Raw genomic sequence first — 20,955 nt, 5'->3', positions numbered from 1 at the left:
AGACTTCTCTTATGAATTCAGAACACTTTTATTGGTGCCTGGCAGTCTGCTGCTTTTTATATCACACTTTTCTAATAGAAAAGTCTTGTATTAGTTTGTTACAGGCAGTATTTGATCAGAAGCACTAACTTTTCTGTCTGACCACGCCTTCTTGGCAGTTCAGCCATCTGTCAGCTCTGTAATAGCGTCTCCTAAACAATCACATTCAACTGATTCACACATGCTAGAAGATTCCGACTATCAATGCCTGGAATTTACAACTACAAATAATGCTCCTTAGCTCTTGCAGGAGGAAACTTTCTGCACACGTTGACTCAGCTTTTTAGCAGCGCCATGTCAATATACATTTGATGTATACTATTACATATTTTGATTGTGAGACACTCACCTGTGGCTCGTTGCATGATGATAGCTGCACTGCAATGAAATAAGGGGAAAAAAGATATTGTTACTTATGAAATAAATATAAAAGCAGGAAAGTTATAGCTAAGCAACTATCAGAATTAGAGCTTTTGATATAATAATACATTTACGTTGTCTCATATTTGTTTTGCCTGCTAGTGCTTAACCATTAATAAGTTTGTTTAAACCAATTTATTCATCAGTTTCAACAGAAGTAAGAACATTTTTACACTCTTGAAGTCATCAACATACATCTTAAATTTACAATTCTATTTAACAGCCAGACTTTGGCTGCACTTCTACAAATTTCTGCATTATTCTTAAGCTGAAAACAACATACAGTTAAACCCAGACTATAATTATTCAATCACTTGTTGGCAAAAGTTTAACTGAACTTTGCCTTCAACCAAAAATAGTTCTCAAATCTTGTAGTTAACAGTGTCGATGATGATGTCCTGGCACCACGAGTCCATACTCCCCATTTGTGGTCACCGATGGCCTATATTCCGTCATGTGAGTCATGGGATAACAGCAGACCTCCTTCAAGCTATCCAACTTGTGATCATCGATGGCAGCTGTGTGAACAGCGCGCAACGAGCGAAGTTTCGCATATTTCTTGAACTGTTCTTCGCCGTACTCTGCCAGACTTTCCTTATAGATCTCTGCATATTGTTTGTAGTGTTCCTTTTGAGCAGCAGGAAACCAACCAAAGCGATCATTCCACCGATCGCGTAGCACATGAACTTTCTTTGCAATGAGTATGCGATAGTTGAGCTGGTCAATCGTGATGATATCCTCGTGTCTCATTTTGCCTTTTAGTGTATTTATTTGTTGGTTGCTTTATTGTGTATTTTATTTGGTTATTTAAATGGGCATCAAAATGGAAGCCAACTATTTTACATTTAATAATAATACAAAAAGTCAAATGCCTTTTGGGAAACAACCTCAATTGCATTTATCAAATGAAAACTGAGCGCCGAAAATTGCATAAAAAGCGCATTTGTTTCCAGTCGAACAGTCGATACCCTTGACTGCAAAACAGTTGCAAACTGGCTGTGCAAATTATAATACCCCCAAAGGCAACAATGACAAAACACAACCGAATGTAGTGCGGTTGTGTAATGGCAAAAAAAGACAGTCAACCAACCATTTGGGATTGTTTATTTGTTGGCATTCAAGTGCGACAAATGCAACAAATTTGCGTTGTTCTGTTTGTTGCCAGGCTAAAATTAAATGCCATAAACTCTGCGTAATTTGCGATACACAGAAACAGAGAATTCACTCTCGCCTCGCCTCGACTCGACGTACCAATTAAAACAACACGCTAGGCAAATGTCGCTCTCTCAAAATCTAAATCTAAATTCGAATGCGAATGTGAAAATTTAAATCTAGACATCTGCAAAATTCAAATGAAAATCCAAATCCAGTCAAATACAAAATGAGTAGCATCCGCTGAGTGTTTGTTTGGGAGTGGGAGTGTCACGTTTTGTGTGCCATAAATTTCGCATTATTGCGCGCGTATCCGTGCATAGATTTTCATGCATTTCGGTTAATAAAAAAGCAGCAGCAGCGGCAGCCAAAGAAGCAGCACAGTAAATGGCTAAAACACATCAGAACAAACAGAAAAAAAGGGAAGCTGGCAACAACAATAATAACGATGGGCAAAAAGGCCATTTTGATGGGCAACATGGCGTATGCTTAACCACATCCGACTACACACTTCCGCGCATTTGGTGTAACAAAACCGCGCGCTGGTTGTTAACAAATGACTCGATGTGGTCGGCGCCTTGCCAACGCTGCGGGTTAGACTCGACACCAGCAACAACAAGAGCAGCAACATCAACTGTGGAGACAACAACAACAACAACAACAACATCGAGTGCACAGACAACATTCGCTGCCTGATTGCATATCTGTAATGACTCATTTCACATGACCATTCTGAGGGGGAGGAGAAAGAGGTAGAGTGCAGAGAACTCCACTGGTTTTCACATTAAATCACATTCAAATAGCGCGTTGCTGGCTGCTGCATCAGCACTTGGCATTAGCAGCGAACACAGCGCAGCACCAACATCGCTGGACAACAGTTTTAAGTTGCAAATTACAGCAGCATGTCGTCCGCTTACTCCTCCAAAAACTCGTCCAAAAATAAATGAGCAAGAGTGCTCGACTTTCAAATACCCGTTAAGTAGAAAGTAAGTACAGATTTAAGCAATACCAATTGGTCTTTATGACTAATTAGGCAACAAAGAAAGCTAAAAACGAGTAGGCTCGACTGTGAGATACCCGCTACCCCCTGTTTTTAAGAAAAGCATAACAGTGCGGTATTATTTTAAAAATATACCAAATTAAAATACCAAAAAAATACTGAAATATACCAGTACCCATTTTCAATAAAACACAACGATGCAATATTACTCTGAAAATATACCAAATAAATATACCAAAAATACTAAAAATATACCGGTGGCCATTTTCAATAAAAACACTGCAATACTATATTAATATTAAAATATACCAAATTAATATACCGAAAAAATACTGAAATATACTAAATATATAGGCTAAAAAGTTAGGTATTATTCTAAGAATATACCAAAATAAGTATACCATAATATACCGAAGACTATACTTAGTACTTTCAAAATATACCATAGAAAGCATTTATATACATTTACTTTTATTTAAAAGTAAACGATGTTAAAACTATCTATTAATTCACAGTATAAATGGTGAAATATACTGTAAATTAATAGATAGTGAATCAGTGCATTTCGATATATATATATTTTTTTTTTTACATCATTCAGTTAATTATTTTATTTTTATTAACTTTTCTCAAAACTTTGCACATCCTTTGTTGTGATATATAGTTGATAAAACCCAAACGGTAAGAGTTAGGAGGCTTGCTTTTTTTTATGAACCAGTCAGTTAATCAAGACAATTAAAGAATTTGTAGTATCTGCTATATTCAGTACGTCAGTTTTTATTTTTATTTTATTTATTCTCTTTTGAAATTCTGTACTTTCATATGATTAATTTAAAGCTTTCGGAAATATTTCTTCCACACTGGTATGTTTACCTTTCATATTCTTTGTTCTCTAGTTGTTCATGTAAACGAACACAAATTGGTCATACGCTTTTTACTCCATTAATAGTCGGGTATTTAAAGAGTATATGTTGCACTCGTGTTACTCGCATAATGTTGCCTCCAACTCATGTGGCAGCTGCGGTCAAAGTGCAGCCATTAGTCGTCGCCCAAAAATGAAATCTACGCTCTTTCCTCAGCTTTACTCTGCGCTGCGTTGCTCTGCTCTGCTCTCCAGTTACCTCTGATCCCACGACATATCCCCAACTCCTTTACCCTTTTACCCCTCCTCGAGTGTACGTGCACGGCCTTTAATTAGTCGCGCGTTGACCGCAGCAGGCAAACAAACGCAGTGACTGACTTTGGCTTCTGTTTGGTTCATTCACCCGCCTCAGTGTCAAAGGGTTATCATTCCACTGGGCTCGGCCGAACTGTAATTGGCCTAAGTACGAGCAAACACCTAAGGGCCATGTCCGAATTCAGCTGACTGCTACTTAAACTCCCTCAACTCTGGGCAACATGTGTTTTGTTTATGCATTCAAGTGCTGCTGGCTGTCCCATTAAATACTCCTAAGCTAAGCTCTCTTCATGAAGTCAGAGCAAAAGAAAAATGCACTGCTATCGAGCTCAAATAGTTGGCATAGTTTTGTTATTCATATAAAATGTGCAAAGTTTTGAGATCCAATTGCACAGCTGCGTGTTGTGTGTGTGTGTGTTTAAATATTGAAAGCCCGCAGCTAATAGTTTTTAAGCGTGGCGAACTTTTGCGAACGCCCAAAAGGTCAACTGCATGTGCGACAGATAACCGAAAAATCTGCCAAAGTTTTTGGTTAGCCTCGTTTTTTGCTGACACTGGCAGAAGCTACCGCTGCAACCAACAACTGCTGCTGCTGCTGCTGCTGCTTCTGTAGTTGGCTGCAACAATTTTGAGTTTATCACACGTGCCAAATTTGTGCGACCAACTCAACTCTCGCCTGCAGCAGCAGCACCATCAGCGGTGGCGCCTCAAAAAACGTGCAGCATCAGTTTGGCCCGCAACGAACTACGTGCGAGTTGAAATTGCAACCTCTTCTCTTCCTCCTAGTTTGTCTGCATCTGACAGTTTAGCTAGCATTGGTGATTTATGCAGCGGGTTCAATGCAAAAAGTCAACTAGCCAAGACATAAATCACATAATTTATGTCGATTTTTCTGATGGCTTTCGGCCATCCACCAACCAATAAGAAGAAGAAGAAAACCATCTACCCCAAAACTCAAACTGAAACGGAAAACGTACTGTGCGCCTAATTGACTGATTCTTTGCTGGCAATTTGAGAGTCTAAGCACATTAGCCTATTTCCTCCCCCAGAAAACAGCCCCAACATGTCCTCACAATAGCCGATGACCCTTTTTCTGTAGGTCATCGTCGGCATACTCTATCAAATATAACTTGGCCATCAGTCAAAGCTGACCTATACTTAAGTTTCTTCTGGAAATTACAAAAGTTCATATTTAGTTTTCTTGCTAAATATGAGCCTAAGTTTCTTCTTGAATTTAAAGAAGTCAATCATTAGTTTGGTTACTAAATATATCCAACTTTCTCTTTGAATTTGATGAATTATTTTAAAATCTACGGAAATTGGAATTAGTGAATTTCATATATTCTTATCATGCTAAATATGCGAAACATTCTGTTTGGAAATTTTGAATAATTTTAAATGTACGGAAATTAGAATCAGAGAAGTCTCATGCTAAATGTGTTCATCATTTTATTTTTCAATAGTGAACAATTTCAAGTCTATGGATATTAGGAATACAAATATTTTTATAATTAAATTAATACAACAACTAAGTACTAATATTTCCTTAGCCTTAGTTGAGTTTAACTCGAGTTTATGTGTAACTTTTTATTATCCCTGAACATAATTTTTTGCAGTTTTATTTTAAAAATATTTGTGAACAAATTGTTATATTATTCCTTTTTGTAAATTGAAATTAATTTGAAATCTAATTTACTTAAAATATAGAATTATTTTTAGTAATTTAATTTCATTCAATTTGTAAATTCAAGTAGCAAAATTAGAGTTGATTCTTAATTAAATTTTTGTGGTTGATTTGATCTTTTCCATTGAAAAGATTAGTCTAAAAACTTAAAATAACAATTAATACTCATAGAAACATTTTTAATATATATTTCTATAATTTTATAATGTTTTCTAAATTTTCAACTCTTTATATTTATTGTAAGATTTTTAGTGTATTATCTATTCGTCGACAAAAAAGTGTTGCTCTTAAAAAGAAGAAGAAAAAAGTTGTTGCTCGCTTTTTGCTAGCGAGTTTTTACTATTATTGTTTGGCTTTTATTTAGCCATTTTCATTGTTATGCGATTTTGTGGGCCATATTATTGTTACGGTTGGCCGTTACCCACGCTTCAATGCCATCACTTGGCATCTTTTCATTCTCATTCTCATTCTCATTCTCATTCTGATTCTCATTCGCATTCTCATTCTGATATTCTCTGCCGCGTCGCAGTTTCCCCTTCGCTCACGTAATTTAATTCAATGTAGCGTTTCAAATTGAATCTGTTGAAAGAAAATAAGCTAAAGTTGCTTTCACTGTTTTTTTTCTTCTTTTTTTGCTTGGCCACAGGAAATTTCCATTAGCTTCGCTTAACAACGATACAAAAAAAAAAAGAGACGAAAAAAATTAAAGAAATTGCCAACAATGGCCGCAAACTGATTCACCGAGTGTTGCCAAATTTAATTGAGCAATGACAGCAAATGTGTTGACCACATGAGCAATGGGAAGCCGTTGACCAAAGGTCGCTTGAAACAAAAACTAAAACCGAAACTAAAAACTGAAACTCAAGAAAATTAATTGCAATAAACGTGATGCCAGGAGCAGGACTCAGCACTCAGGACACAGGACGCAGGACTACAAGATCCTTGAACGCCCCCGAAACTAATGAAGTGTCGCAATGGGATAATTAAGCTTTTAATCGCTCTCCGTGTCCCGTTTGTTCCTCTCTCTCTCTCTGTCCTTCTGCCTTGTCTGGCGCGTGTTAACGCGCTTAGTTTGCAGCTAGCTAGTTGGTAATTAGTATTTTATGATCGATTTGTGTGCACACATAAGACTATAATTTAATTTGTGATTTCCTAGAGAGGGAGAGCGACCGGATTTGTGAGAATGAAACTTTAAATCACACCAGGGGCGTCATGTGTGACCAAAGTTTTTGCGGCCTGTGCCTAGACAAAGCGCCAAACTTAAACAGTCAACCAAAAGCAAACAAGCAAACATCCAACAAGCAACAACAAGTGCAAGAAAGTGGAGGAGACTGAGACAATGAGTCTTGGGCCAAAAGCTTCTTCTTGGCAAAAGATAAACACAGAAGGCGTCAGCGTTGTCGTCGTCGTCGTCCGCCAAGCTAATCCTAGAGTCGTGTGAAAGTAGCCAAAGCCGCAGCCACAGCCTTGAGGCTGTTAATCCTTTAAATACAATCACAGCCAAGTCAAACAAAAGGAGGCAGCTCCAAGAAATCGAAACAATTTACAAGACAACTTTATAAATAAAACATGCACAAGTTTTTCGCTCGCTCGCTTTCTCCTCAGAAAAGTGACAAGTGAAAGAATCAACAAAACTAAAATACAATAGAGATATTTTTGAATAACACTTTTGCTATTTTTGGCAAACTTTAAGAACAACCTTCTCGGCTTCCACCCACGTTGAAGTGTAGTGAGAAAAACGAAGATCTTTCTCTCTCTGTGTGTGTTGCTGTCTGACATTAAGCTGATTGTTTTGTTGGGCTTAGCATTGAAATGTTGATATAAATTAATTAGTAACAAAGGTCGAACGAGCCAGCTGAAATATTTATATTTATAAAGGTTCAACACACACACACACAATACACAGAGACAAACAAAAGGCAGCTATCTGCCATATATATAAATTGACCAGCAGCCACAGTCGAATAAATAGCACACAAATATTTAAAAGTTTTGTTCTTTTCGACACCCTCAAAGCTTGATTTCTTTTCTCTGCATAATTCATGCACTTTATAGAGCAACTACAAGTCGAGTATCCCCCATTTTACCATCATTTATTTATGAATATGCTCTGACAGATTTCTCTTTCCTTTTCGAATGTGTAATTGCATTTTGATTGAGTTTTTGTTGAGGTGAATGGTAGATTTAATTGAAATATAATACAAGCGTAATGTATAAGAATTGTATCGAGCATTGAGTTTATATTTGTAGACACATAATAGCACTAATTGAAATGTGTCAAATGGTAAAATTGTTGACTGACAAATGTTGACACGCACTCTGCCCCTCTTTCCCTCTGTCTTTCGATGCTCCATCATCATTATTTATATCAATTTGTTTTGTGGGCATCTCTCGTAGAAATTTATATTAATTTATTGACCAACCATTGACTGATTACAAAGGACAAGTCAAATGTGCAACAAACACACACAAATTTCTTGTGTTTGATTGATGATGTAACTCGATGCAACTATTGTGATTAGAGCAAAAGGTCTTTGAGTTTGCATTTTGCAGTTGTAATTCATTATTTTTTATGACACACTCAAATTACTTTAACATACACACTCTTTTGTTTCATCAGCGAGTTTTGCAACTAATTCAATTGCTGCAGCCAACCAAACATTTTCTTACAATTCGTTTGCGTTTTTCATGCGAAACTTTTTCAGATGAGATATCTGCAAAGCCAACTCTCTCTAACTCTTGATGCAAATTGGACTCTGCTGTGATGAGCTGTGATGCTTCCATGTCGGATGCGTGTCTGTCCTTTTGTCGTTTCGTTGCTTCGTTGTCGGGGCAGTTGTACTTCTTCTTCTTCTTCTGCTTCTGCATCCCCCTTTCTATGTGGCAGTTGCATGTTTAATTGCAACTAAAAACAGACAAAAAACAACAGCAACAACAACTACAGAAAAGGGCTCTAAAACAAAACACAAGCAAACACAAAAAAATTGCGCTTCCAAGTTCTGTGAACTGTGTCAAAACATAAGGGACACAACGCATCAGCGGAGTGTAGAGCAGCAGAGGAGGTTGACAAACTAATACCCTGTAAAACTTGTTCCCAATAGAGTTTAAAATGAGATTCAAATTCTATAAGTAAAATAGTCACATTTGTTTTCAAATAATTGTCGTTCAATATTCTTTACTTAACAAAACGTCATATAATATAGTTTGTTAAATATGAACTACATTTAATATATTGAATATCCACTTGATTAGGGTGAACAACTAATGAATGACATTTAATATCTCCTCTGTTAATAACAGTGCACAATATTAATGAACTATTGATACTCATTTATTTCAAGTATTCTATAATTTCAATGCATCAATTCAACTGTTAACCGACACTCTACTAAATTGTACAAACTCCACTTATTAAATCACTATTAATTGACAAACTCTCAATATTAAATTCTTTTAATAAATGCAATGAAAAACACACAAGAATTCAGCAGCATTTAATTAAATAATAGTGGCTGTATTTACATAATTGCCTGACTTTTGTTTTGTCATTCTTTTGTTATAGAGCTGTAAGCTTGAAGTTGAAAAAATTTGCAAATGGAAAAAAAAACTGCAATATACCAAACCAAATTAACTTTTATTTCATATAAAATATACATGAAAAATAATTTATTTGAATATTTTATATAAGAATAATAAAAATATAACTGAAAGTAATAAATGTTTGCTAATTTGGCTTGCTTTTACTATGTTAACATTGCGTATACGCAACGTTCAATTAAATATATTTGACTAAACTTGACTTAAAGTTTGACTTTTGTTTGTTAATCATACTTTTCATACTACTTTCCATTTTATAATATAAACTATTCTTTATGATTCATACCTTTCCTACACTATTTTCTTTTACTATGTTAACATTGCGTATACGCAACGTTCAATTAAATATATTTGACTAAACTTGGCTTAAAGTTTGACTTTTGTTTGTTAATCATACTTTTCATACTACTTTCCATTTTATAATATAAACTATTCTTTGTGATTCATACCTTTCCTACATTTTTTTCTTTTATTATGTTAACATTGCGTATACGCAACGTTCAATTAAATATATTTGACTAAACTTGACTTAAAATTTGACTTTTGTTTGTTAATCATACTTTACATACTACTTTTCACTTTAATATAAACTATTCTTTTTTAATCATAACTTTCCTACGCTATTTTCTATTTTAATAGATACTCTTCTTTGTTACTTATTCCTTTCCTATTCTACTTTCCACTTCTTCCTTTTCTAAACTTTCTAACTAAAGTATATTATGCACCTTTCTAAACTTTTAAAGGGTATGCCGAAACAGTGCGCATCGTTTGTTGCTTAGTTTGCTCGCTGCTGACTGTTTGTTTGCTCGTCTGTTTGCCGCTCGTCGCTCGTCATTTTCGCCAACGCTGAACGCTTCCTGCAATTTGGGCGCAGGCAACGCTTCCTCTTAAGCGCAGTAACAGTAACAGCAGCGGCAACAGCGACGCCGCAGGTGTTGCCGCAACGTCGAAGAGTCGACGTTGACTACTATCTGGCTGCCAACAGCGACAGCGACAGCGATGGCGATGGCGATGTTGCTTTTCCCTTTTTGACACACCATTTTGCATGTTGCATGAGCGGAGAGTGAAGAGAGCGAAGAGAGAGAGAGAGGGAGAGTGTTGTGTAGTACTATGTTTATGTGTGTAGCGCATATGTCACTTGTCTAAATAGCAGCGACGTTCACCTGTACAACAAGCCAAAGAGTAGAGGCAAAGAGAAATGAAGGGGAAGGGGAATGGGGCTTAACAGCAGTCGAGGCCACTGGCAACGTCTGGCCATGCATGCAAATGCAACATTTGCAACTGTTTGTGCGGCCATGTTGTTGTCTTCCTACACATTCGCTGCTATTTTTTTGTTTCACCTTCTTTTTTTTTTGGTGCTCTTCCTATACAACAAGGTGGCAACACTGACACCAACAGCGACAGCAACAACAACGACAGTAATTTGGGCAGCTTGTCGCCGTGTTTGTTTTGGAGGCGTCAAATGCAAAGCAAAGGACTTCGTCAGCCTTTCGAGAGTTTGGCTATCAAATGTAGCCAACTGAAATCAGCAAACAGTCACTCAGTTAAGTTCAGCTCAGTTGAGTTTAGTTTGTTTGCTGTGAGCGTTGAAATTAAAGCTGAAACTCCTTATAAGCCTCTCGAGTTGAGTTATGATTATAACTCTATTTCATTTGTGGTAATTTTGGGCAAAAGCTTTTAAGCCCAAAATCGAAATATATTTCCTGATTACGTACACCGAACATTTTGAGGACGTTTTGGAACAAAGTTTTGCATATCGATGTGCAAGTTTAATTCATTCATACTCGTATATATGAAAACAAACTGATATCAAAGTATTTTGGGCAACCCTTTCTCATTTCACATTTTACATTCAACATTTCCCGTTCCCCCCGATTCCCCCGATTCCCATTCGAATTCGATATGCTGTTAGTCTTTTGCTTGCCCACTCACATGAAATTCAAACAAATGGCAAAGTTAAATTTGAAAATAATAGAAAAACTTTTTTGCAGTCGCTCTCTGGCAAACAGCAACAACACGAACACACGAACAACAATAACAATAATGCAACTAAAATGAAACTATTTCGACTGAAATAAATCTGTTAGAATGTGCAAAACTCCGCCAGCGCATTGCGGCGGGCATTTTAAGGGTAGCTTCCAACACTTTTTTGTTGAGGGGGGCAGGGGGTACGTAACTGTAGATGGCGCCAGCCAGCAATGAAGGGTGGCACATCGAAGCAAAAGGGTGCAAGGGTAGAAGAAATCAGTTTTATTGCCAAACGTGTTTGTTGCTCAATTTAACTAAAAGTGCTGGCTGCCAGCGTTGTCTGTCGACGAAAAAATATTGAACAGCCAAAGGAAGTAACGAATGAGAGACGTTGAGATACCCTTGAAATATTATAAAAGATTTTAGAAATATTCGAATTATGCAAAACACTTCTTTAACATGTGTTGAACTCTTCTAAAAATTTCTATATTTTTATGATGAAACTATATTTATTTTTTTACAAAGTTTATCAAGTTAAAGTACGAAGTACCCAATGAGAGACTTTCAGATACCCTCGAAAAAGTATTAGAAATATTTCTAAATATTTTAAAGATAATTTCAATATTTATAAATATTTGTATGTGCATTTAAAGCTCTTAGAAAATTGCTAAGTTTATTAAAAATATATTTCGAATTTCATGGAATTTTATGGCAATCAACTAACGTTTATCAAGCACTCTTAATAGCCATGTCACTCGTTAAACGATTGCGAGAACTAACCAAAAGTTGTTGGTTATTCGAACTGACCACTCGGTTTGGTTTAGTTGTCATTTGAACGATGAGCCATGATATTTATCATGAACTATCAATAAATGCGCCATTCATATTCCCCTTTATTTATAAACTATTGCATTAGTCATTTTTTTTTTTTTTTTTGGGTGATTTTTCAAATCGATGCATAAATAATAAATAGTATCATTGTCGCTTAGCTGGCGGCATTTTGTGTGTGTTGATTTCTATTTATATTTATACACATTTATATTCATGTATGATGATATTTCTATTTTTCGGTTTTTGGTGTGTGGTTTGCAAAAATATTTGGATAATCAAGAACTTGCACACTTTTTGGTTGTGTTCAATTTTTTTTCAATGAATATGCATGCACGATGACAACAAACAAAATGTCAACAATCAGCGAAAGATCGCCAACTTTTGTTGGCCTAGAAAACAAAGCGCAACAACAAAAGAGAAACAGAAGCAGAAACAGAAACAGAAGGGAAATTCTCCATGGCCAATTGCCTGGCAGGTGACGTGCCACTTGACAATTGCTACGTTTTCGATTTGCCGAAAAGTAGCAAGTGGCAAGTGGCAAGAGGCATCCACAAGGTGCCGCCACACCCATTTACAAGTTCCAAGCACTGTGTTGCAGACCGTGCGACGTCGACGTCGGTTCAACGCCCCCGCAGCGAGCGGCAAAGGCAACGACATTTACGTGACTTGTTTCATAAACAAACATCAGGGCAAAACTGCACGAAATTGCCAACCGTAGGTGCTAGATAACCAGGCACAAACAGACAGACAACCACAGTTCGAGGCAGCAGGCAGCAGGCAGCAGTAAGAGGACACACACGAGCAACCAGCAACCAGCAACCATCGACACAGGTGGCTCATTGGACTTTGTGTGTGTGTTGGTGTTTGTGACGTTGCTGGCAATTTGCACTTTTGCATACAACTTGGTAATTGTTTCCGCCAAAATTCTGCAGCTGTGCTCAAGCTTGCCACACACATCGTATATATGCTTCATTTCGATGCGATGGCTGCTGCTGCTGCTTTTGCTGCTGCAATTATGGCCGCGGTGCCATTTTAATCATTCAAAAGTCAGCCGACCATCAGCTGCGTCCATTTTGGCTGCCGGAGACTGTCAGCATTTTGGCCTGGCAATCAGCGCCTTTTGCAATGCCATTTAAGCAACTTGTACAACAATTCCACCTACATTGCTTTCAGCTCTAAATGAGACATGAAAAGCACATGAAACTTTTCTCATTATGCCCCCCAACACACACACACATTGGAAGCTTAAGCCACTTATGGGCAGCCCAAAAACAAAAGCGCCCAAGCAGCAGCAGCAGCCAAGAAATTGTCGTTGCAGCAACTTGCAGCAGACAGGTGAGAGAGAGAGAGAGAGAGAGAGGGGAAGGAGAGGGGGAGCAAAGGAAGCAATTTTCGCACAAGGCACAACTTTCAATGCATATTCAACATCATTAGAAAGTCAGCACAAAGTAGCTGGCGGCGTCTCCTGCTGCTGTTGCTGCTGCAACGCGTAGCGCTGAAAAGTAGGCTATAATTTATGTCAAACTATTGTGTAGCCCTGTGTCTTTTGCTCTTCTTAAACAGTCAGCGAGACAGCGCTTAAATAAGCAGAGTGAATATAGTAAATATATATAAATAGAGGATATAAGTAAATTATTTTTACAGCAGCGAAATAAGTATTAACAAATAAACAATTGGCAATGAAAATGTTGAGAAAATCCTTTTCAACACGGGCCGCTAATGTATAATAGGAAAAAGCCTTCAATAAATAAATTGAAAACACAAAAATCATTTTTGAAATATAATATGAACAAACGGATTAACTACACAATGTGCAAAAGTAAAGGTACAAAAAGTCATCGAATATAAATAAAAATAAAAAAAATAAAAACGTTATATTTACATTAACGAATTATAGCTTCATAAAAGTCGTATAAGGTTCGTCTGCTGAAAACCTATTCAATTTTTACTATAATAGAATACCTTTTTTCATCATAATTTAATAACTATAAACGTCTTTCTAAATTAGTAGGTACAAATACCATATTCACATCAACGCGACAAATCTTTAATAAGTTCACAATTGGCAAAAGCGAAAAGTCATAAAATACCTTTAAAAATATCATATATAGAAATTCCAGTTCACCCTACATCAGCGCACAGTTGTCACAGCAACGTCCGTTCACTGTGGTTGTTGCTGTCGATGTTGTCTCCAAATCGCTGGCTGTCTTCGACGATCTCTTGTCCATTGGCGACTGTTGCCCCACGTCACCCACAAGCTCTATGCCGCTGGCATTCAGTGCTTCAACTACTGCCTCTGCGTCCATCTCAGCTCGCAGACAATTCTCACGCCAGATGCTGTCGTAACGTGGTCCATATGTGTCCACTGTGTCGCTGGCGGCATTGCTCCAGCGTGGATAATCCGATACTGACAACGTTGAGATTTTTAAAATACCCCAAGCAACTCTGTCTCTCAATTCGACTTACATTCGTTCACTATTTTGATGGCCAGCAAACCGGCTCCGGTGCTTAAGCCGGGCACAAAGTCCGGTGCATCGGGATTGAGACGACTTCCACTTGGCAGAGTAGAGGCTTCAGACTGACGCTCTAAATTGTCCAGCTCGAGGCTGGAATCATCTGTGGCCTCGGTGGCTGTGGCCACATCAATTCCCTTGAGCATGCTAGAGAATTTGCCGAATTTATAAACACCAAAAACTAATCGCAATCGCTGACACAACTTGCCTACTATCGTTATCGCTCGATTCCAGAGAATAAAATTCAATGTTTTTCTTTGCAGTTTTCCAAACTTATTTTGTTTGCCTGTTTTATTTGAGGCATTTATTCTATTTTGACAGTTTTCGGTTTGATATTATTTTCATTTCTCATTTCTATACCCGCTACCCATAGGGTAGAAGGGTATTATAACTTTGTGCCGACAGGAAATGTATGTAACAGGTAGAAGGAGGCATCTCCGACCCTATAAAGTATATACATTCTTGATCAGCGTCAACAGCCGAGACGATCTAGCTATGTCCGTCTGTCCGTCCGTGTGTCTGTCCGTCCGTCCGTATGAAACACTGGATCTCAGAGACTATAAGAGATAGAGCTATAATTTTTTTTCGACAGCATTTGTTATGTTTGCACGCAGATCAAGTTTGTTTCAATTTTTTGCCACGCCCACTTCCGCCCCTGCAAATCAAAAAAAATCGAATAACAAGCGTAATTTTAAAGCTAGAGATGCGAATTTTGGTATATACAATATTTACTATAGTAGTTATGATTCCTGAAAATTTGGTTGCGATCCGATAAATTTTGGAAGGTATTAAAGAAATACTTTTGTATGGGCAAAAACGCCTACTTACTGGGGGTCTTAGTTGCTGACAATCTGGAATATTGGGCCGTCTATGGTATATTTTGATATTTTATTTGGTACCATTTGGTATATTTTTAGCATTTTCGGTATATTTTGAAAATAATACCGCAATATTTTGCCTTTTTTAAAAATGGGTAGCGGGTGTCTCACAGTCGAGCATACTCGATTGTAACTTTCTTACTTGTTTTTTCTAGTTCCACAGATTTGAGAGTAACCGTTTTAAACAAACTGTGAGTGTCTACATTTGGCACGGAAATTAGAAAAAAACTATTTCAAGTATAGCTCTGTTCTCAGATAAAAGGAGTAATTGATCTATGATGAAGCTTTTATATTTCGGAAGTTCCACAAATTTTGGTTGTGTGCCTAAATTTGACACAGAAATTGTAAAAACCAAAACTCCGCCCTCACATTTCATATTTTCGATAAACTTTTCAGATAGAAATCGTACTTGTTTCCATTTTCCGATTAATTTCGTTAGATTCTTTACAATTTGTGGCACTGTGAATTGTGAAACTTCAGCAAATTATATTTTTGAAAATTGTGTGCATTGTGTGTGCTGCACTAAATAATATTCTTTTGTGCATAAACTCGTACATATTTTTACAGTTTTGTGGGGAAAAAAAATAGAAATAAGAAGAATGCACAATGCACAGCTAGTTTTAATGCTTTTGTGCCATTTTGAGCTGCTTTTCGTTGTTGCTGGCAGCTGCCACGCCTACCGCCCAATGCCCAACGCCCCGCCAGCTGTGGCACTAATGTAAACAGCAACTATTGTGTATATATTGCATGTAAAACCATTGCCCAAAACACAGCACAGCATGAAAATGCCGTGCGTCAGGACTTGCCAAATATTTTGCCAAACCAAATAAATCCATTTCAATACCCTCCCCAGTGCGAGCGAGATGGCAACTAGAGAGAGAGTGAGAGAGCAATAAGTAAAAAATGAAAGCAGTTTGAAATCGATATGAAACGCTGCGAATCTGAATCCGAGTCGACACAGTTTCGAGTATTAGTGGATTAGAGAGAAAAAAACAAGAGCGAGGCGAGCTCACAAAAATTTTGCCCCTCTTTTCCTCCTCTCTTGCTCTATATTGCGAAAAACCGCATAAACAACAACGTAAATAAATCAATGTAAACAATCGAAACAGTTGTCGGTAAATTGAAATTTGAAACGCAACGCTGCAGTTACTTCTACAACTTGCAGTTGCTCTTTCTGAACAGCAGCAGAAATAAAAGACAGCTCACATATGAAATTTGGCATCAACAAATGAGAACAAGAGAGAATAAGCGTTAATTGACAAATACTTTGTCTTAGTTGTCGAGTTGGCCAAGCTTTGCATTAGTTTGCACTGACAGCTGCCAATTATGCCAAGTCACAAAAGCCTTGCCATAAAAACTGAAGATGTGTGCAGTATTCACATTTGTTGGCCACGCTTTGCTCTACATGAGAGGAATGTCAGCACAGTGTGTAAGAAACAGAGAATAATGTAAAAATATTAAATAACGGAAAAAAGATAAATATAAAAATATATATAGAAATGTTGAACTAGAAATAAGACATAAAAATAAATAAATTATAATCGACAAAAGAAGGAAACAATATACCTCTAACAGATGGAATACTCTGAAATTCAATTCAAAGAATTTTATAAAGAATAAAAATATTAAAACCATAAAAAAAGAGAGAGATTAATATTAATTGGGTTCAGGAATAAAAAGAAAGAAACTATCTTAATTTAATTCAATTTCATCTTTTCTTTGATGCTTCAATATTTTAACGACAAAAATCTTTTTTAAAAAAACACATGATATAATTCAAAATGCAGCGCAATGCAAGATATAAAGGAAAACTCTGAAATTAAATTCAAAGAATATTGTGAAGAAAAAAGAAATATTAAAACCATAAAAAAAAGGTAAAGCTTAATAGCTTACATAACTGTGATTAATATTAATTCGGTTCAGGAATAAAAAGAATGAAACTATATTTAACACAGTTGTTTTACCTATTCTAGAATTCGAATAACTGTATTCAATTTCACCTTTTCGATTTTGATGTTTCAATTATTTAACGACAAAACTCTTTCAAAAAAACCACATAATATAATTCACAATGTTTCGCAGTGCAAGATATTTTAAATTGAACAAATCTTCGATTTTAATAGCTTCAAAGTATAATTTAAGCATCAACAGAAGATTTGCAAAAACTTGCCTTTAATAGTGGTATAAATTATATTTGTTATATAATATAATAATAATATAATATACATAATGTAAATAATATAAATTTGTAATAAATAAATTTTTTATATAATGAAAGCATTTTACCACAATCAAATAATAATAATTATTCTCTATTAACTATAAATTCCAAGTTCTTAAATAATTTCTTCTTTCTTTCTTAGTTAAAAGAATAAATAAATAAAATTCCATCTAGAATAACTATCATCTACTTCAATCTATGCCATAGTAAAGAATGCGTTTCAACCCCGTTGTTAGCAAATTTGTCCTCTAAAGTTGGAGAGATTCTTTTGCAGCAAAAGGCGTGAGACAAAAGAAGTGTGCGGGGGGTGCGACACCATCGAGTGACACGTGTCATGTGGCATAGCAGCAGCCATAGTCGACTGATATACTCGACTGAGACTGACTCCCAGAGTCACAGTCACAATCAGAGTCAGAGTCAGAGACGCAGTTGGAGCTGCAGTCAGAAGAGTCGCAGCTGTCAGAAGAAGAAGAAGAAGAGAGCTTGGGAGTAGGAAAGAAATGCGGACGCATGTTTTGCAGCTAATGCTGTGAATGAAGCAGCGTAAAATGAACTGCGGCAAGTGGAACAAAACAAAGCTTTGGACAATGGACAACTCAAATTCACGTTGCTGCCAGAGCCGAGTTTCAAGGACAACAACAACTGGAACAGGACAATGGCATGCTAACGTTCTATGTTGTTGTTGTGCTGTCCGTTTCACACCACACTGATTTTATGTACTGTGAAATCTTCAAGGCAAAAACTTGCGCAATAAAATAAAGTAATTAAAAACCGCAATTTCAAGTCCACCCCAAAATCTCCTCCAAAGGCAATTGGCTAATCTGTAGCGTTTTTATTGAGGAAATACAAGTAGGTAAATGTGAATGTAAATCTAAATGTAAATGTGGCATGTTCAAAGTGTGGGTGATGTCTGATCCTTAGCAGGTGCCGCTTCAGTTGTTCAGTAAAAAAAAAAAAAAAAAAAAAATGAACGACCAACGAACGAAAACAAACACAACATTTTATGATGGAATTACAAATTTTAATGTTTTGCTTGTTTGTAATTAAATTTGCTTTTGGTCTTTGTGTTGTTGTGTTGTGTTTATAGTTACTTTGGTTGTTGTTTTATGTGTGACTTTTATGGGCGTGACACGTGAGCTATTTTTATGACATTGAAACGGAAGCAGTTGTTTGTTCTTGTTGTTGTTGTTGGCCTTTAAACTTTTTAATCACGCAAATGCGCCTGGCGGCTGCTAGTGAAATTTTAATTAAAATAAATTGCCATCAAATTGGCCTCATTGTTGCTAACCCAAACTATTCGACGTGTGTCCTTCTGACACTGCGCGCTGCTTTAAAATGCGCCAGCAAATTGAATGTAATTGCCACTGATTGCGACTTCAATAGACAAGCCATCGATGAAAATAATAGACAATCGATAGCCAGTTGCAGTTGCACTTAAGTTTTGCACAAGTCAAAGCAAGTCAAGTCGGTTAGCCATGATTTGATATAAGTTTCTTTCCGCCAACGTTATCCACTGAATCAACATTTATATTGGCGCAGAGAAAACTTGCTGCTGGACAACAAACTCAACAATGCCCAGCACACGGAACCCCCAACGAAAAACTGTCAGAAGTGACTGTAAACTTTTTTGCAACAATAAGTTAAACTCGTCGCCGCCTTTTTTAGTTGTCTTCCTCTCTCTCTCTCTCTCTCTCTCTCGGTTGATAAAACCACAAAACTCTGTGGCAGCTTGCGAATTGAGATATCCCGAAAAATCCCAAATTCTACAAAATGCTTACACACTTACACATTCATTCGCGTTTGCCATGTGTTTTGCAGAGGGCATCCACCGTTGAGCCGCTCGCTACAAGTCAATTTGTTGCGTATACGCCGCATGGTCGCTCTGGGATTCCCCCTGCGTACTCTGCGCCGGACGACCAGCGGCCATTTTAAAGCCAAAGCATTCGCAATTGCGTTTCAGCATTCGCAGGTTGCTGTCAGTTTTGCACTAGGTTTTGCCCATTGCCCATTGCATTGCTGCAATGCTCGAGAGTGCAACTGCAATTTCCGGCCAAATCGAACGCAAAGCAGTTAGTTACTCGCATGTTTTGGCCTGGTCAGCGAGGAGCGAGGAGCGAACAGGCTTGCTAATGGTTCGGACATTTAAAATATTTACTACAACTTTGGCAGCATTGTATCATCGTCAGCAATGGCACTGACAGTTTATTGACTGGCTAAATTACAAAAGTGCATTTAATGCGCTTTAAGAGCTTGCATTGAATTGAGAATTATAATTTAAGGAAAAATTGTGATTCAAATTAGAATTGTGCACATAAAGAAAGGATTGTTGGGGATGATTTGGAATTTGGTTTGTAATCTTTATATACTTTTAAAGGCATTTACATTTACTTTATGCTTAGGACTATAGTTCATGGCATTAAAGAAATTTTATTTAATTAAATAAAATACTAAATTAGGCATACTAAGTTTAGCACATTTGAGAGTTAGATTTATATAGAAAACTCACGTTAAGAGTCTTTCAAATTTATGTTCAAGTTTTGAGATTTATTCAATGCTGCATCAAACTATTTGATAATCTTGCCATAATCTGGATTAAGTATACTGTAACATACTGTAATCTGTATTTAAATATACTGTAAATTACAAAAATATAATGTGATCCGTAACTTAATACACTGATAATGACTACAAAATACTTAAAGCCATATTTAAATATGCTGATAACTTTAATAATATACTATTTATATATATTTTACTACAGTAAATAGTTGGCAACTTTAAGCGTTTTAAGTGCTTTCTAAACTACACTTTACTTTCATTACTTTCAAAGCTACGGCAATTATTGTAATTTCCACAATAAATTATAAATATAATATAAACAATTGTAATCTGTATATTGCAAAATATTATATTACATTTTATTCGGTATTTAAATATACTGTGAACATTTCTTTTAACCGTAATTAGTATTTAAATATACTGCAAACTATTATATTATACTTTAACCGGTATTTAAATGTATTGCGAACATTTCAATACGTTCTAATATCAGTTAGCAACTCAAAACCTTTTTAGCGCATTCTAAAAAACACTTGAAAATAAAACTTTCATCCAATGAAATTCCTCTATTTTGCATACGAAATAAATCGCTGCGTTAAATGGATAACTCAATCAATGTAGCATCAGCATTCTAACTGCATGCAGATAACTAAAACTAAATCAAATCTGGCCTAATCCCATCAGGCAACGTGTATAAAACTGGCATTTAATGCCTCTGCTAACTCGACATCAATGACAAATTCGCTGGGACTGTCTCGATTCTCATTCGCGTCGCATTCGAGTTTGACGTGTCCCTTTGCTCGGTGACACATGTCAATTATTGGATATGCATTTTTTATGATGTTTAACATATTCACTCTGGTTCAACTTTTTTGACCTTCGTTTCGGTAATTTGTCACCGAGAGTAATTTTGTCC

General features: G+C 36.5%; 2 protein-coding genes across 2 annotated transcripts; both read right to left on the bottom strand.

Annotated features, from left to right (window-relative positions):
* Window positions 1–693: 693 nt before the first annotated feature.
* On the bottom strand, window positions 694–1,300 carry LOC132796959 (uncharacterized). The gene has a single exon (XM_060808337.1). The coding sequence runs from the start codon at window positions 1,207–1,209 to the stop codon at window positions 835–837; it is 375 nt and encodes a 124-aa protein (XP_060664320.1). The 5' UTR covers window positions 1,210–1,300; the 3' UTR covers window positions 694–834.
* Window positions 1,301–13,887: 12,587 nt separating this feature from the next.
* LOC132796654 (uncharacterized) lies at window positions 13,888–14,716 on the bottom strand. Its single transcript, XM_060807904.1, has 3 exons — window positions 14,590–14,716; window positions 14,335–14,528; window positions 13,888–14,275 (listed from the first exon to the last, which is right to left on the bottom strand). Exons 2-3 carry the CDS (start codon window positions 14,525–14,527, stop codon window positions 13,995–13,997), a joined length of 474 nt encoding a protein of 157 aa, XP_060663887.1. The 5' UTR covers window position 14,528; window positions 14,590–14,716; the 3' UTR covers window positions 13,888–13,994.
* Between the last annotated feature and the right edge of the window lie 6,239 nt (window positions 14,717–20,955).

Source organism: Drosophila nasuta, chromosome 2L (assembly GCF_023558535.2).
Source record: "Drosophila nasuta strain 15112-1781.00 chromosome 2L, ASM2355853v1, whole genome shotgun sequence".
Lineage (NCBI taxonomy): Eukaryota > Metazoa > Arthropoda > Insecta > Diptera > Drosophilidae > Drosophila > Drosophila nasuta.
The sequence above is the reverse complement of the archived record's forward strand: the minus strand, read 5'-3'. Positions and strand labels throughout refer to the sequence as shown.